Source organism: Phyllobates terribilis, unplaced genomic scaffold (genome assembly GCF_046119375.1).
Source record: "Phyllobates terribilis strain yellow unplaced genomic scaffold, ASM4611937v1 Scaffold_3__8_contigs__length_932513732, whole genome shotgun sequence".
NCBI lineage: Eukaryota > Metazoa > Chordata > Amphibia > Anura > Dendrobatidae > Phyllobates > Phyllobates terribilis.
In genome coordinates this window covers 22042729-22062055 of record NW_027362763.1, presented here as the reverse complement: position 1 = coordinate 22062055, position 19327 = coordinate 22042729, and the positions used below count along the sequence as shown (strand labels likewise).

At 38.5% G+C, this 19327-nt stretch overlaps 1 protein-coding gene across 4 annotated transcripts in view; it reads right to left on the bottom strand.

Annotated features, from left to right (window-relative positions):
• LOC141258713 (uncharacterized) overlaps positions 1 to 16251 on the bottom strand; it is a 71061-nt gene extending 54810 nt beyond the window's left edge. For 3 of the 4 annotated variants that reach the window (XM_073673741.1, XM_073673739.1, XM_073673742.1), the window contains exons 1-2: positions 16119 to 16251; positions 15399 to 15533 (exon numbers count right to left, since the gene is read on the bottom strand). In XM_073673741.1, coding sequence (XP_073529842.1) covers positions 15399 to 15473 — 75 coding nt within the window. In that variant the 5' untranslated portion in view covers positions 15474 to 15533; positions 16119 to 16251. The other variant, XM_073673740.1, reaches the window with a different exon arrangement.
• Positions 16252 to 19327: the final 3076 nt, after the last annotated feature.

Here is a 19327-nt window from a genome sequence, read left to right as displayed (position 1 = left end):
CTCTCCACTCAGCAGATAATAGAAATATAGAAGAGTTTACCTCTCCACTCAGCAGATAATAGAAATATAGAAGAGTTTACCTCTCCACTCAGCAGATAATAGAAATATAGAAGAGTTTACCTCTCCACTCAGCAGATAATAGAAATATAGAAGAGTTTACCTCTCCACTCAGCAGATAATAGAAATATAGAAGAGTTTACCTCTCCGCTCAGCCGATAATAGAAATATAGAAGAGTTTACCTCTCCACTCAGCAGATAATAGAAATATAGAAGAGTTTACCTCTATACTCAGCAGATAATAGAAATATAGAAGAGTTTACCTCTCCGCTCAGCAGATAATAGAAATATAGAAGAGTTTACCTCTCCACTCAGCAGATAATAGAAATATAGAAGAGTTTACCTCTCCACTCAGCAGATAATAGAAATATAGAAGAGTTTACCTCTCCGCTCAGCAGATAATAGAAATATAGAAGAGTTTACCTCTCCACTCAGCAGATAATAGAAATATAGAAGAGTTTACCTCTCCGCTCAGCAGATAATGATAGAAATATAGAAGAGTTTACCTTTCCACTCAGCAGATAATAGAAATATAGAAGAGTTTACCTCTCCACTCAGCAGATAATAGAAATATAGAAGAGTTTACCTCTCCGCTCAGCAGATAATAGAAATATAGAAGAGTTTACCTCTCCGCTCAGCAGATAATAGAAATTTAGAAGAGTTTAACTCTCCACTCAGCAGATGATAGAAATATAGAAGAGTTTACCTCTCCACTCAGCAGATAATAGAAATATAGAAGAGTTTACCTCTCTACTCAGCAGATAACAGAAATATAGAAGAGTTTACCTCTCCACTCAGCAGATAACAGAAATATAGAAGAGTTTACCTCTCCACTCAGCAGATAATAGATATATATTAGAGTTTACCTCTCCACTCAGCAGATAATAGTTATATAGAAGAGTTTACCTCTCCACTCAGCAGATAATGATAGAAATATAGAAGAGTTTACCTCTCCGCTCAGCAGATAATAGAAATATAGAAGAGTTTACCTCTCCACTCAGCAGATAATAATAGAAATATAGAAGAGTTTACCTCTCCACTCAGCAGATAATAGAAACATAGAAGAGTTTACCTCTCCAATCAGCAGATAATAGAAATATAGAAGAGTTTACCTCTCTACTCAGCAGATAATAGAAATAGAGAAGAGTTTACCTCTCCACTCAGCAGATAATAATAGAAATATAGAACAGTTTACCTCTCCACTCAGCAGATAATAGAAATATAGAAGAGTTTACCTCTCCACTCAGCAGATAATAGAAATATAGAAGAGTTTATCTCTCCACTCAGCAGATAATAGATATATAGAAGAAATTACCTCTTCTCTCAGCAGATAATAGATATATAGAAGAAATTACCTCTTCTCTCAGCAGATAATAGAAATATAGAAGAGTATACCTCTTCACTCAGCAGATAATAATAGAAATATAGAAGAGTTTACCTCTCCACTCAGCAGATAATAAAAGAAATATAGAAGAGTTTACCTCTCCACTCAGCAGATAATGATAGAAATATAGAAGAGTTTACCTCTCCACTCAGAAGATAATGATAGAAATATAGAAGAGTTTACCTCTCCACTCAGCAGATAATAGAAATATAGAAGAGTTTACCTCTCCACTCAGAAGATAATGATAGAAATATAGAAGAGTTTACCTCTCCACTCAGCAGATAATAGAAATATAGAAGAGTTTACGTCTCCACTCAGCAGATAAAAGAAATATAGAAAAGTTTACCTCTCCACTCAGCAGATAATAGAAATATAGAAGAAATTACCTCTTCTCTCAGCAGATAATAGAAATATAGAAGAGTTTACCTCTTCGCTCAGCAGATAATAGAAATATAGAAGAGTTTACCTCTCCGCTCAGCAGATAATAGAAATGTAGAAGAGTTTACCTCTCAACTGAGCAGAAAATGATAGAAATATAGAAGATTTTACCTCTCCACTCAGCAGATAATGATAGAAATATAGAAGAGTTTACCTCTCCACTCAGCAGATAATAGAAATATAGAAGAGTTTACCTCTCCACTCAGCAGATAATAGAAATAGAGAAGAGTTTACCTCTCCACTCAGAAGATAATGATAGAAATATAGAAGAGTTTACCTCTCCACTCAGCAGATAATAGAAATATAGAAGAGTTTACCTCTCCACTCAGCAGATAATAGAAATATAGAAGAGTTTACCTCTCCACTCAGCAGATAATAGAAATATAGAAGAGTTTACCTCTCCACTCAGCAGATAATAGAAATATAGAAGAGTTTACCTCTCCACTCAGCAGATAATAAAAATATAGAAGAGTTTACCTCTCCACTCAGCAGATAATAGAAATAGAGAAGAGTTTACCTCTCCACTCAGCAGATAATAATAGAAATATAGAACAGTTTACCTCTCCGCTCAGCAGATAATAGAAATATAGAAGAGTTTACCTCTCCACTCAGCAGATAATAATAGAAATATAGAAGAGTTTACCTCTCCACTCAGCAGATAATAATAGAAATATAGAAGAGTTTACCTCTCCGCTCAGCAGATAATAGAAATATAGAAGAGTTTACCTCTCCACTCAGCAGATAATAGAAATATAGAAGAGTTTACCTCTCCACTCAGCAGATAATAGAAATATAGAAGAGTTTACCTCTCCACTCAGCAGATAATAGAAATAGAGAAGAGTTTACCTCTCCACTCAGCAGATAATAGAAATAGAGAAGAGTTTACCTCTCCACTCAGCAGATAATAATAGAAATATAGAACAGTTTACCTCTCAACTCAGCAGATAATAGAAATAGAGAAGAGTTTACCTCTCCACTCAGAAGATAATGATAGAAATATAGAAGAGTTTACCTCTCCACTCAGCAGATAATAGAAATATAGAAGAGTTTACCTCTCCACTCAGCAGATAATAGAAATATAGAAGAGTTTACCTCTCTACTCAGCAGATAATAGAAATAGAGAAGAGTTTACCTCTCCACTCAGCAGATAATAATAGAAATATAGAACAGTTTACCTCTCCACTCAGCAGATAATAGAAATAGAGAAGAGTTTACCTCTCCACTCAGCAGATAATAATAGAAATATAGAACAGTTTACCTCTCCACTCAGCAGATAATAGAAATATAGAAGAGTTTACCTCTCCACTCAGCAGATAATAGAAATATAGAAGAGTTTATCTCTCCACTCAGCAGATAATAGATATATAGAAGAAATTACCTCTTCTCTCAGCAGATAATAGATATATAGAAGAAATTACCTCTTCTCTCAGCAGATAATTGAAATATAGAAGAGTTTACCTCTTCACTCAGCAGATAATAATAGAAATATAGTAGAGTTTACCTCTCCACTCAACAGATAATAAAAGAAATATAGAAGAGTTTACCTCTCCACTCAGCAGATAATGATAGAAATATAGAAGAGTTTACCTCTCCACTCAGAAGATAATGATAGAAATATAGAAGAGTTTACCTCTCCACTCAGAAGATAATGATAGAAATATAGAAGAGTTTACCTCTCCACTCAGCAGATAATAGAAATATAGAAGAGTTTACCTCTCCACTCAGCAGATAATGATAGAAATATAGAAGAGTTTACCTCTCCACTCAGCAGATAATAGAAATATAGAAGAGTTTACCTCTCCACTCAGCAGATAATAGAAATATAGAAGAAATTACCTCTTCTCTCAGCAGATAATAGAAATATAGAAGAGTTTACCTCTTCGCTCAGCAGATAATAATAGAAATATAGAAGAGTTTACCTCTCCGCTCAGCAGATAATAGAAATATAGAAGAGTTTACCTCTCAACTGAGCAGAAAATGATAGAAATATAGAAGATTTTACCTCTCCACTCAGCAGATAATGATAGAAATATAGAAGAGTTTACCTCTCCACTCAGCAGATAATAGAAATATAGAAGAGTTTACCTCTCCACTCAGCAGATAATAGAAATAGAGAAGAGTTTACCTCTCCACTCAGCAGATAATAGAAATAGAGAAGAGTTTACCTCTCCACTCAGCAGATAATAATAGAAATACAGAACAGTTTACCTCTCCACTCAGCAGATAATAGAAATAGAGAAGAGTTTACCTCTCCACTCAGAAGATAATGATAGAAATATAGAAGAGTTTACCTCTCCACTCAGCAGATAATAGAAATATAGAAGAGTTTACCTCTCCACTCAGCAGATAATAGAAATACAGAAGAGTTTACCTCTCCACTCAGCAGATAATAGAAATAGAGAAGAGTTTACCTCTCCACTCAGCAGATAATAATAGAAATATAGAACAGTTTACCTCTCCACTCAGCAGATAATAGAAATAGAGAAGAGTTTACCTCTCCACTCAGCAGATAATAATAGAAATATAGAACAGTTTACCTCTCCACTCAGCAGATAATAGAAATATAGAAGAGTTTACGTCTCCACTCAGCAGATAATAGAAATATAGAAGAGTTTACCTCTCCACTCAGAAGATAATAGAAATATAGAAGAGTTTACGTCTCCACTCAGCAGATAAAAGAAATATAGAAAAGTTTACCTCTCCACTCAGCAGATAATAATAGAAATATAGAACAGTTTACCTCTCCACTCAGCAGATAATAGAAATATAGAAGAGTTTACGTCTCCACTCAGAAGATAATAGAAATATAGAAGAGTTTACCTCTTCACTCAGCAGATAATAATAGAAATATAGAAGAGTTTACCTCTTCACTCAGCAGATAATAATAGAAATATAGAAGAGTTTACCTCTCCACTCAGCAGATAATAATAGAAATATAGAAGAGTTTACCTCTCCACTCAGCAGATAATGATAGAAATATAGAAGAGTTTACCTCTCCACTCAGCAGATAATAGAAATATAGAAGAGTTTACCTCTCCACTCAGCAGATAATAGAAATATAGAAGAGTTTACCTCTCCAATCAGCAGATAATAGAAATAGAGAAGAGTTTACCTCTCCACTCAGCAGATAATAATAGAAATATAGAACAGTTTACCTCTCCACTCAGCAGATAATAGAAATAGAGAAGAGTTTACCTCTCCACTCAGCAGATAATAATAGAAATATAGAACAGTTTACCTCTCCACTCAGCAGATAATAGAAATATAGAACAGTTTACCTCTCCGCTCAGCGGATAATAGAAATATAGAAGAGTTTACCTCTCCGCTCAGCAGATAATAGAAATATAGAAGAGTTTACCTCTCCGCTCAGCAAATAATAGAAATATAGAAGAGTTTACCTCTCCACTCAGCAGATAATAGAATTATAGAAGAGTTTACCTCTCCACTCAGCAGATAATAGAATTATAGAAGAGTTTACCTCTCCACTCAGAAGATAATGATAGAAATATAGAAGAGTTTACCTCTCCACTCAGCAGATAATAGAAATATAGAAGAGTTTATCTCTCCACTCAGCAGATAATAGAAATATAGAAGAGTTTACCTCTCCACTCAGCAGATAATAGAAATATAGAAGAGTTTACCTCTCCACTCAGAAGATAATGATAGAAATATAGAAGAGTTTATCTCTCCACTCAGCAGATAATAGAAATATAGAAGAGTTTACCTCTCCACTCAGCAGATAATAGAAATATAGAAGAGTTTACCTCTCCAATCAGCAGATAATAGAAATAGAGAAGAGTTTACCTCTCCACTCAGCAGATAATAATAGAAATATAGAACAGTTTACCTCTCCACTCAGCAGATAATAGAAATAGAGAAGAGTTTACCTCTCCACTCAGCAGATAATAATAGAAATATAGAACAGTTTACCTCTCCACTCAGCAGATAATAGAAATATAGAACAGTTTACCTCTCCGCTCAGCGGATAATAGAAATATAGAAGAGTTTACCTCTCCGCTCAGCAGATAATAGAAATATAGAAGAGTTTACCTCTCCGCTCAGCAAATAATAGAAATATAGAAGAGTTTACCTCTCCACTCAGCAGATAATAGAATTATAGAAGAGTTTACCTCTCCACTCAGCAGATAATAGAATTATAGAAGAGTTTACCTCTCCACTCAGAAGATAATGATAGAAATATAGAAGAGTTTACCTCTCCACTCAGCAGATAATAGAAATATAGAAGAGTTTATCTCTCCACTCAGCAGATAATAGAAATATAGAAGAGTTTACCTCTCCACTCAGCAGATAATAGAAATATAGAAGAGTTTACCTCTCCACTCAGAAGATAATGATAGAAATATAGAAGAGTTTACCTCTCCACTCAGCAGATAATAGATATATAGAAGAAATTACCTCTTCTCTCAGCAGATAATAGAAATATAGAAGAGTTTACCTCTTCACTCAGCAGATAATAATAGAAATATAGAAGAGTTTACCTCTCCACTCAGCAGATAATAATAGAAATATAGAAGAGTTTACCTCTCCACTCAGCAGATAATAATAGAAATATAGAAGAGTTTACCTCTCCACTCAGCAGATAATGATAGAAATATAGAAGAGTTTACCTCTCCACTCAGCAAATAGAAATATAGAAGAGTTAACCTCTCCACTCAGCAGATAATAGAAATATAGAAGAATTTACCTCTGCACTCAGCAGATAACAGAAATATAGAAGAGTTTACCTCTCCGCTTAGCAGATAATAGAAATATAGAAGAGTTTATCTCTCCACTCAGCAGATAAAAGAAATATAGAAGAGTTTACCTCTCCACTCAGCAGATAATAATAGCAATATAGAAGAGTTTACCTCTCCGCTCAGCAGATAATAATAGCAATATAGAAGAGTTTACCTCTCCGCTCAGCAGATAATAGAAATATAGAAGAGTTTACCTCTCCACTCAGCAGATAATATTAGCAATATAGAAGAGTTTACCTCTCCGCTCAGCAGATAATAGAAATATAGAAGAGTTTACCTCTCCGCTCAGCAGATAATAGAAATATAGAAGAGTTTACCTCTCCACTCAGCAGCTAATAGAAATATAGAAGAGTTTACCTCTCCACTCAGCAGATAATAGAAATATAGAAGAGTTTACTTCTCCACTCAGCAGATAATAGATATATATTAGAGTTTACCTCTCCACTCAGCAGATAATAGTTATATAGAAGAGTTTACCTCTCCGCTCAGCAGATAATAGAAATATAGAAGAGTTTACCTCTCCGCTCAGCAGATAATAGAAATATAGAAGAGTTTACCTCTCCACTCAGCAGATAATAGAAATAGAGAAGAGTTTACCTCTCCACTCAGCAGATAATAGAAATAGAGAAGAGTTTACCTCTCCACTCAGCAGATAATAGAAATAGAGAAGAGTTTACCTCTCCACTCAGCAGATAATAGAAATAGAGAAGAGTTTACCTCTCCACTCAGCAGATAATAATAGAAATATAGAAGAGTTTACCTCTCCACTCAGCAGATAATAGAAATATAGAAGAGTTTACCTCTCCACTCAGCAGATAATAGAAATATAGAAGAGTTTACCTCTCCACTCAGCAGATAATAGAAATAGAGAAGAGTTTACCTCTCCACTCAGCAGATAATAATAGAAATATAGAACAGTTTACCTCTCCACTCAGCAGATAATAGAAATAGAGAAGAGTTTACCTCTTCACTCAGCAGATAATAATAGAAATATAGAACAGTTTACCTCTCCACTCAGCAGATAATAATAGAAATATAGAACAGTTTACCTCTCCACTCAGCAGATAATAGAAATATAGAAGAGTTTACGTCTCCACTCAGCAGATAATAGAAATATAGAAGAGTTTATCTCTCCACTCAGCAGATAATAGATATATAGAAGAAATTACCTCTTCTCTCAGCAGATAATAGAAATATAGAAGAGTTTACCTCTTCACTCAGCAGATAATAGAAATATAGAAGAGTTTACCTCTCCACTCAGCAGATAATAGAAATATAGAAGAGTTTACCTCTCCACTCAGCAGATAATAGAAATATAGAAGAGTTTACCTCTCCACTCAGAAGATAATGATAGAAATATAGAAGAGTTTACCTCTCCACTCAGCAGATAATAGAAAAAAAGAAGAGTTTACCTCTCCACTCAGCAGATAATAGAAATATAGAAGAGTTTACCTCTCCACTCAGCAGATAATAGAAATATAGAAGAGTTAACCTCTCCACTCAGCAGATAAAAGAAATATAGACGAGTTTACCTCTCCACTCAGCAGATAATAGAAATAGAGAAGAGTTTACCTCTCCACTCAGCAGATAATAATAGAAATATAGAAGAGTTTACCTCTCCAATCAGCAGATAATAATAGAAATATAGAAGAGTTTACCTCTCCACTCAGCAGATAATGATAGAAATATAGAAGAGTTTACCTCTCCACTCAGCAAATAGAAATATAGAAGAGTTAACCTCTCCACTCAGCAGATAATAGAAATATAGAAGAATTTACCTTTCCACTCAGCAGATAATAGAAATATAGAAGAGTTTACCTCTCCGCTCAGCAGATAATAGAAATATAGAAGAGTTTACCTCTCCACTCAGAAGATAATGATAGAAATATAGAAGAGTTTACCTCTCCACTCAGCAGATAATAGAAATATAGAAGAGTTTACCTCTCCACTCAGCAGATAAAAGAAATATAGAAGAGTTTACCTCTCCACTCAGCAGATAATAGAAATATAGAAGAGTTTACCTCTCCGCTCAGCAGATAATGATAGAACTATAGAAGAGTTTACCTCTCCACTCAGCAGATAATGATAGAAATATAGAAGAGTTAACCTCTCCACTCAGCAGATAATAGAAATATAGAAGAATTTACCTCTGCACTCAGCAGATAACAGAAATATAGAAGAGTTTACCTCTCCGCTCAGCAGATAATAGAAATATAGAAGAGTTTATCTCTCCACTCAGCAGATAAAAGAAATATAGAAGAGTTTACCTCTCCACTCAGCAGATAATAATAGCAATATAGAAGAGTTTACCTCTCCGCTCAGCAGATAATAGAAATATAGAAGAGTTTACCTCTCCACTCAGCAGATAATAGAAATATAGAAGAGTTTACCTCTCCACTCAGCAGATAATAGAAATATAGAAGAGTTTACCTCTCCACTCAGCAGATAATAGAAATATAGAAGAGTTTACCTCTCCACTCAGCAGATAATAGATATATATTAGAGTTTACCTCTCCACTCAGCAGATAATAGTTATATAGAAGAGTTTACCTCTCCGCTCAGCAGATAATAGAAATATAGAAGAGTTTACCTCTCCGCTCAGCAGATAATAGAAATAGAGAAGAGTTTACCTCTCCACTGAGCAGATAATAGAAATAGAGAAGAGTTTACCTCTCCACTCAGCAGATAATAGAAATATAGAAGAGTTTACCTCTCCACTCAGCAGATAATAGAAATATAGAAGAGTTTACCTCTCCACTCAGCAGATAATAGAAATATAGAAGAGTTTACCTCTCCACTCAGCAGATAATAGATATATATTAGAGTTTACCTCTCCACTCAGCAGATAATAATAGAAATATAGAAGAGTTTACCTCTCCACTCAGCAGATAATAGAAATATAGAAGAGTTTACCTCTCCACTCAGAAGATAATGATAGAAATATAGAAGAGTTTACCTCTCCACTCAGCAGATAATAGAAATATAGAAGAGTTTACGTCTCCACTCAGCAGATAAAAGAAATATAGAAAAGTTTACCTCTCCACTCAGCAGATAATAGAAATATAGAAGAAATTACCTCTTCTCTCAGCAGATAATAGAAATATAGAAGAGTTTACCTCTTCACTCAGCAGATAATAGAAATATAGAAGAGTTTACCTCTCCACTCAGCAGATAATAGAAATATAGAAGAGTTTACCTCTCCACTCAGCAGATAATAGAAATATAGAAGAGTTTACCTCTCCAATCAGCAGATAATAGAAATAGAGAAGAGTTTACCTCTCCACTCAGCAGATAATAATAGAAATATAGAAGAGTTTACCTCTCCACTCAGCAGATAATAGAAATATAGAAGAGTTTACCTCTCCACTCAGAAGATAATGATAGAAATATAGAAGAGTTTACCTCTCCACTCAGCAGATAATAGAAATATAGAAGAGTTTACGTCTCCACTCAGCAGATAAAAGAAATATAGAAAAGTTTACCTCTCCACTCAGCAGATAATAGAAATATAGAAGAAATTACCTCTTCTCTCAGCAGATAATAGAAATATAGAAGAGTTTACCTCTTCACTCAGCAGATAATAATAGAAATATAGAAGAGTTTACCTCTCCACTCAGCAGATAATAGAAATATAGAAGAGTTTACCTCTCCACTCAGCAGATAATAGAAATATAGAAGAGTTTACCTCTCCAATCAGCAGATAATAGAAATAGAGAAGAGTTTACCTCTCCACTCAGCAGATAATAATAGAAATATAGAAGAGTTTACCTCTCCACTCAGCAGATAATAATAGAAATATAGAAGAGTTTACCTCTCCACTCAGCAGATAATAGAAATATAGAAGAGTTTACCTCTCCGCTCAGCAGATAATAGAAATATAGAAGAGTTTACCTCTCCACTCAGCAGAAAATAGAAATAGAGAAGAGTTTACCTCTCCACTCAGCAGATAATAGAAATATAGAACAGTTTACCTCTCCACTCAGCAGATAATAGAAATAGAGAAGAGTTTACCTCTCCACTCAGCAGATAATAATAGAAATAGAGAAGAGTTTACCTCTCCACTCAGCAGATAATAATAGAAATATAGAACAGTTTACCTCTCCACTCAGCAGATAATAATAGAAATATAGAACAGTTTACCTCTCCACTCAGCAGATAATAGAAATATAGAAGAGTTTACGTCTCCACTCAGCAGATAATAGAAATATAGAAGAGTTTATCTCTCCACTCAGCAGATAATAGATATATAGAAGAAATTACCTCTTCTCTCAGCAGATAATAGAAATATAGAAGAGTTTACCTCTTCACTCAGCAGATAATAATAGAAATATAGAAGAGTTTACCTCTCCGCTCAGCAGATAATAGAAATATAGAAGAGTTTACCTCTCCACTCAGCAGATAATAATAGAAATATAGAAGAGTTTACCTCTCCGCTCAGCAGAAAATAGAAATATAGAAGAGTTTACCTCTCCACTCAGCAGATAAAAGAAATATAGAAGAGTTTACCTCTCCACTCAGAAGATAATAATAGCAATATAGAAGAGTTTACCTCTCCGCTCAGCAGATAATAGAAATATGGAAGAGTTTACCTCTCCACTCAGCAGATAATGATAGAAATATAGAAGAGTTTACCTCTCCGCTCAGCACATAATAGAAATATAGAAGAGTTTACCTCTCCACTCAGCAGATAATAGAAATATGGAAGAGTTTACCTCTCCACTCAGCAGATAATAGATATATATTAGAGTTTACCTCTCCACTCAGCAGATAATAGTTATATAGAAGAGTTTACCTCTCCACTCAGCAGATAATAGAAATATAGAAGAGTTTACCTCTCCGCTCAGCAGATAATAGAAATATAGAAGAGTTTACCTCTCCGCTCAGCAGATAATAGAAATATAGAAGAGTTTACCTCTCCACTCAGCAGATAATGATAGAAATATAGAAGAGTTTACCTCTCCACTCAGCAGATAATAGAAATATAGAAGAGTTTACCTCTCCACTCAGCAGATAATAGAAATATAGAAGAGTTTACCTCTCCACTCAGCAGATAATAGAAATATAGAAGAGTTTACCTCTCCACTCAGCAGATAATAGAAATATAGAAGAGTTTACCTCTCCACTCATCAGATAATAGAAATATGGAAGAGTTTACCTCTCCACTCATCAGATAATAGAAATATGGAAGAGTTTACCTCTCCACTCAGCAGATAATAGATATATATTAGAGTTTACCTCTCCACTCAGCAGATAATAGTTATATAGAAGAGTTTACCTCTCCGCTCAGCAGATAATAGAAATATAGAAGAGTTTACCTCTCCACTCAGCAGATAATAGAAATATAGAAGAGTTTACCTCTCCACTCAGCAGATAATAATAGAAATATAGAAGAGTTTACCTCTCCACTCAGCAGATAATAGAAATATAGAAGAGTTTACCTCTCCACTCAGCAGATAATAATAGAAATATAGAAGAGTTTACCTCTCCGCTCAGCAGATAATAGAAATATAGAAGAGTTTACCTCTCCACTCAGCAGATAATAGAAATATAGAAGAGTTTACCTCTCCGCTCAGCAGATAATGATAGAAATATAGAAGAGTTTACCTCTCCACTCAGCAGATAATAGAAATATAGAAGAGTTTACCTCTCCGCTCAGCAGATAATGATAGAAATATAGAAGAGTTTACCTCTCCACTCAGCAGATAATAGAAATATAGAAGAGTTTACCTCTCCACTCAGCAGATAATAGAAATATAGAAGAGTGTACCTCTCCACTCATCAGATAATAGAAATATGGAAGAGTTTACCTCTCCACTCAGCAGATAATGATAGAAATATAGAAGAGTTTACCAATCCACTCAGCAGATAATAGAAATATAGAAGAGTTTACCTCTCCACTCAGCAGATAATGATAGAAATATAGAAGAGTTTACCTCTCCACTCAGCAGATAATAGATATATAGAAGAGTTTACCTCTCCACTCAGCAGATAATAGAAATATAGAAGAGTTTACCTCTCCACTCAGCAGATAATAGAAATATAGAAGAGTTTACCTCTCCACTCAGCAGATAAGAGAAATATAGAAGAGTTTACCTCTCCGCTCAGCAGATAATGATAGATATATAGAAGAGTTTACCTCTCCACTCAGCAGATAATGATAGATATATAGAAGAGTCTACCTCTCCACTCAGCAGATAATAGAAATAAAGAAGAGTTTACCTCTCCACTCAGCAGATAATAGACATATAGAAGAGTTTACCTCTCCGCTCAGCAGATAATGATAGATATATAGAAGAGTTTACCTCTCCGCTCAGCAGATAATGATAGATATATAGAAGAGTCTACCTCTCCACTCAGCAGATAATAGAAATAAAGAAGAGTTTACCTCTCCACTCAGCAGATAATAGATATATAGAAGAGTTTACCTCTCCGCTCAGCAGATAATGATAGATATATAGAAGAGTTTACCTCTCCGCTCAGCAGATAATAATAGCAATATAGAAGAGTTTACCTCTCCACTCACCAGATAATAGAAATATAGAAGAGTTTACCTCTCCGCTCAGCAGATAATAGAAATATAGAAGAGTTTACCTCTCCGCTCAGCAGATAATAGAAATATAGAAGAGTTTACCTCTCCGCTCAGCAGATAATAGAAATACAGAAGAGTTTACCTCTCCACTCAGCAGATAATGATAGAAATATAGAAGAGTTTACCTCTCCACTCAGCAGATGATAGAAATATAGAAGAGTTTGCCTCTCCGCTCAGCAGATAATAGAAATAGAGAAGAGTTTACCTCTCCACTCAGCAGATAATAATAGAAATATAGAACAGTTTACCCCTCCACTCAGCAGATAATAGAAATATAGAAGAGTTTACCTCTCCGCTCAGCAGATAATAGAAATATAGAAGAGTTTACCTCTCCACTCAGCAGATAATAGAATTATAGAAGAGTTTACCTCTCCACTCAGAAGATAATGATAGAAATATAGAAGAGTTTACCTCTCCACTCAGCAGATAATAGAAATATAGAAGAGTTTATCTCTCCACTTAGCAGATAATAGAAATATAGAAGAGTTTACCTCTCCACTCAGCAGATAATAGAAATATAGAAGAGTTTACCTCTCCACTCAGAAGATAATGATAGAAATATATCAGAGTTTACCTCTCCACTCAGAAGATAATGATAGAAATATAGAAGAGTTTACCTCTCCACTCAGCAGATAATAGAAATATAGAAGAGTTTACCTCTCCACTCAGAAGATAAAAGAAATATAGAAAAGTTTACCTCTCCACTCAGCAGATAATAGATATATAGAAGAAATTACCTCTTCTCTCAGCAGATAATAGAAATATAGAAGAGTTTACCTCTTCACTCAGCAGATAATAATAGAAATATAGAAGAGTTTACCTCTCCACTCAGCAGATAATAGAAATATAGAAGAGTTTACCTCTCCACTCAGCAGATAATAGAAATATAGAAGAGTTAACCTCTCCACTCAGCAGATAATAGAAATATAGAAGAATTTACCTTTCCACTCAGCAGATAATAGAAATATAGAAGAGTTTACCTCTCCACTCAGAAGATAATGATAGAAATATAGAAGAGTTTACCTCTCCACTCAGAAGATAATGATAGAAATACAGAAGTGTTTACCTCTCCACTCAGCAGATAATAGAAATATAGAAGAGTTTACCTCTCCGCTCAGCAGATAATAGAAATATAGAAGAGTTTACCTCTCCGCTCAGCAGATAATAGAAATATAGAAGAGTTTACCTCTCCACTCAGAAGATAATGATAAAAATATAGAAGAGTTTACCTCTCCACTCAGCAGATAATAGAAATATAGAAGAGTTTACCTCTCCACTCAGAACATAATGATAAAAATATAGAAGAGTTTACCTCTCCGCTCAGCAGATAACAGAAATATAGAAGAGTTTACCTCTCCGCTCAGCAGATAATAGAAATATAGAAGAGTTTAACTCTCCACTCAGAAGATAATGATAGAAATATAGAAGAGTTTACCTCTCCACTCAGCAGATAAAAGAAATATAGAAGAATTTACCTCTCCACTCAGCAGATAATAATAGCAATATAGAAGAGTTTACCTCTCCGCTCAGCAGATAATAGAAATATGGAAGAGTTTACCTCTCCACTCAGCAGATAATGATAGAAATATAGAAGAGTTTACCTCTCCGCTCAGCAGATAATAGAAATATAGAAGAGTTTACCTCTCCGCTCAGCAGATAATAGAAATATAGAAGAGTTTACCTCTCCACTCAGTAGATAATGATAGAAATATAGAAGAGTTTACCTCTCCACTCAGCAGATAATAGAAATATAGAAGAGTTTACCTCTCCACTTAGCAGATAATAGAAATATAGAAGAGTTTACCTCTCCACTCAGCAGATAATGATAGAAATATAGAAGAGTTTACCTCTCCACTCAGCAGATAATGATAGAAATATAGAAGAGTTTACCTCTCCGCTCAGCAGATAATAGAAATATAGAAGAGTTTACCTCTCCACTCAGCAGATAATAGAAATATAGAAGAGTTTACCTCTCCACTCAGCAGATAATAGAAATATAGAAGAGTTTACCTCTCCACTCAGCAGATAATAGAAATATAGAAGAGTTTACCTCTCCACTCAACAGATAATAGAAATATAGAAGAGTTTACCTCTCCGCTCAGCAGATAATGATAGAACTATAGAAGAGTTTACCTCTCCGCTCAGCAGATAATAGAAATATAGAAGAGTTTACCTCTCCGCTCAGCAGGGAGATGATCTCTAAGGTGAGGTCGGTTATTCTTCTCTTCGTCCATGTTTGCTTCGTCATTTGGGGTAAATCTGGGTGGTGTGAAGGTCTCTGGTCTTCGGGGTCTTTATGATCGGGGGGCTGTAATCACAGGGACATCATCGTTAGTCACATCCGGAGCTGAACTCGTAGTGCAGTGACATTACAGATTATTAATAGGTATTTTACACCGGGGCATCAGGTTTCCTCCGGTTAGCGCTCAGCTTGCGCTCTCTTACAGTCTCTCAGTTTCTTCCGGCCTCATGAATATAGGGGGTCGGTGAATACGGTTAGGGGTCTCTAATATGACGGCACAGAGCAGGATTCCCACCTGTGTAACCAGTAAAGTCTTCCCCTGTCTGCGCTCGGCCTGGTCACAGCCCTCAGTGAGTCTTCTGGAGGAGCTGTCCACTTGGAGGCGCTATTTCTCCTCCTCAGGGGGGATCCGTGTAGTATATACTTTCCCCTCCGTATATGACGGCAGCAGTGACACACACGCAGGTGACACGGAGGCTCCTGACATTGTGCGGACCGCGGGGAGGACTCAGACGTCTGCGGTCACAGAGGGGACACAGAGACTGCAGGGAGTGAGCAGAACACCGGCGGACACTGTGTGACTGAGGAAGAGGAAGCCATGACTGCAGCAGACTGTGTGTGAGAGCCGAGTCCTGGCTGCTGTCACCTCACCTGATACCGCAGCCGTGTGAACGCGTCCTGTGCGCAGGGCTGACACCAGAGACATCAGCTGTACCCACTGCACGGCGAGACTGCAGGACCTGTGATGACGTCAGCACCACGTGACCAGGGGGCGGAGCTCTGCGGAACAGTGGTGATGAAGGCCCTGTGATGACATCAGCACCATGTGATCAGGGGGCGGAGCTTTAGAGAAGTGGTAATGAAAGACCTGTGAAGACGTCAGCGTCATGTGATCAGGGGGCGGGGCTCTGCAGAACAGTGGTAGTGAAGGACCTGTGATGACGTCAGCGCCATGTGATCAGGGGGCGGGGCTCTGCAGATACTAAATCCAAGGTAGTGACGAGTTCGGAGTTGATCTTTTCAGGGACTGACGTCACCGGAAGGGGCGGGGTCTCCGCTGTAGACAGTTCATTGCTGAGAAGATCGGATCAGCGGCCTCAGTAATTCCCTTCCCTGTAGACAGTTCGGTGCTGCCACCACTAGACGGCGCTGCTCCAGGCTCTCATACACTCTGCTGCAGGCGCTTCTTCTGGCTTTTTGATGGAATTCCTCATGGTTTTAATAGAGCAAAAATTACAAGTCCGGAGAATACAGCAATGTCCGGGGTCTCCGGAGAATACAGCAATGTCCGGGGTCTCCGGAGAATACAGCAATGTCCGGGGTCACCGGAGAATACAGCAATGTCCGGGGTCTCCGGAGAATACAGCAATGTCCGGGGTCTCCGGAGAATACAGCAATGTCCGGGGTCTTTGGAGAACACAGCAATGTCCGGGGTCACCGGAGAATACAGCAATGTCCGGGGTCTCCGGAGAATACAGCAATGTCCGGGGTCTCCGGAGAACACGGCAATGTCCGGGGTCTCCGGAGAACACGGCAATGTCCGGGGTCTCCGGAGAACACGGCAATGTCCGGGGTCTCCGGAGAACACGGCAATGTCCGGGGTCTCCGGAGAATACGGCAATGTCCGGCGTCTCCGGAGAATACGGCAATGTCCGGCGTCTCCGGAGAATACGGCAATGTCCTGGGTCTCCGGAGAATACGGCAATGTCCTGGGTCTCCGGAGAACGCGGCAATGTCCGGGGTCTCCGGAGAACGCGGCAGTGTCCGGGGTCTCCGGAGAACGCGGCAGTGTCCGGGGTCTCCTGAGAACGCGGCAGTGTCCGGGGTCTCCTGAGAACGCGGCAGTGTCCGGGGTCTCCGGAGAACGCGGCAGTGTCCGGGGTCTCCGGAGAACGCGGCAGTGTCCGGGGTCTCCGGAGAACGCGGCAGTGTCCGGGGTCTCCGGAGAACGCGGCAGTGTCCGGGGTCTCCGGAGAACGCGGCAGTGTCCGGGGTCTCCGGAGAACGCGGCAGTGTCCGGGGTCTCCGGAGAACGCGGCAGTGTCCGGGGTCTCCGGAGAACGCGGCAGTGTCCGGGGTCTCCGGAGAACGCGGCAGTGTCCGGGGTCTCCGGAGAACGCGGCAGTGTCCGGGGTCTCCGGAGAACGCTGCAATGTGCCTAAGCAGTAATTGGCAGGTGATTGCTACTTCCCTGCCTGTTGTGCCCGGCGCCATTCTTCCCCTGACATCATGTCGACAGAGCGGAGGCTTCTTTTCTGCTCTGTTAACTGGGTAGGACTGTCAACCTCATTCTGATTGACAGCCGGATTCCCGCTGCATAAACTGGGGAGCCGGCGGTCAATCAGAATGACTTTGGAATTCACGCCCCGTCGCATCAGCAGAGGCAGACAATTTCCTGCCAGCAGCGGTCTGTGACCGCTCTGTGGCGGGGAGGAGCGGTGACGGGCACAACAGGCAGGTAAGTAGCAACTATCTGCCTGTTAGTGCTTAGGCACATTTTGTTTTTCCATACAGTTCTGGGTTTATCCCATTTAAGACTGGCATACAGAATTCTGTTCTTCATGAATTGGGGCTGTAATCTTGTGTAACTGTCTGCCAAGAAATAGTTCCGTGCAGCAACTCCTATTGTAGCGGTCTCACCAGAGAGATGACTACATCGAAGTTGATGTACAGAGGCTCATGATTTCTGTGCACACTGTACTGTCTATAAGGACATCCTCTGTACAGCAACTCCATTCTAGCTGTCACACTACAGACATGATGAGATCGGAGTTGCTGTACAGAGGCTCATGATTTCTGTGAACACAGTAATGTCTATTCTACAGGTTAAGCCACGGCCCCACTATCAGTATTTGGTCAGTTATCTTTCAGTATTTTTTCTCAGGACTGGGAGCCAAAACCAGGAGTGGGTGATAAATGCAGAATTGGTGACTTGTTTCTTTTATACCTTTTCTCTGATTGTTCCTCATCTGGTTTTGGCTCCCACTCCTGAGAAAAAATACTGACCAAATACTGATAGTGGGGCCATGGCCTTACATTAAGGCTTCCATGCACATAAGACTAAAGTCGACAGGTTCAGCCAACACTTTGATGTGTATGGGGCCTCTCGACTTTCCTTCTGTACTTTATGTGAGGGAAGGAAAGGATTCGGCGTGTTGGAATTCCTATGGTTGATCCTCTTGTTCTCTCTGAAGATAAGCCACCGCTCGATGAGCCAGACATCTGCTAATAGAGTGCACAAGAACGTTTGGTGAACTGCTCCTGTGTATGTGATCGTCAGGGGAGATAGCTGTCTGCTATAAAGCCGTTTGTCTGACAGCCATCTAATATATTTGAGGGCTTTAAATGTACTTTGTCAGTAGAGAATGACTGTTCAAACCAAGCACAGATGCTCAAGGCACCCTTGGTGCTGCCAAACATTTAAGTGCATCATCCCACCTACTTGTTCTCCATCTATCTCCACCCTTCTCTGGTTCTATAAAGCCAGAGTTGTCAATCAAAGTAGAGGAAGGGCGGAGAGAGAGAAAAAAACAAGTAGATGATAAGGGACACTTAAATGTGTGGCCACACCAAGGGTGCACGGAGCACCTGTGCTTGCTTTGAATTCTGTGCTGAGTCCTTTTAAAGTGTTTGTGAAGACCTAGGGTCTTCCGTGGGCATAATACTACTCAGACAACACAGGTGAGTGTAAAACAGCGTGGCAATACTTTATTGAACCACAAAGCGGACAACAAACAGATAGAACAATCCCAGCAAATACCCAAGATGGTGCAAAAATTACACAGTCTCACCCTTCCGCTGGCCCGCCTGGGATAGAACAGCTGCGACTTTGGGACTTCCAGGGCCAACTTCTTCAATCA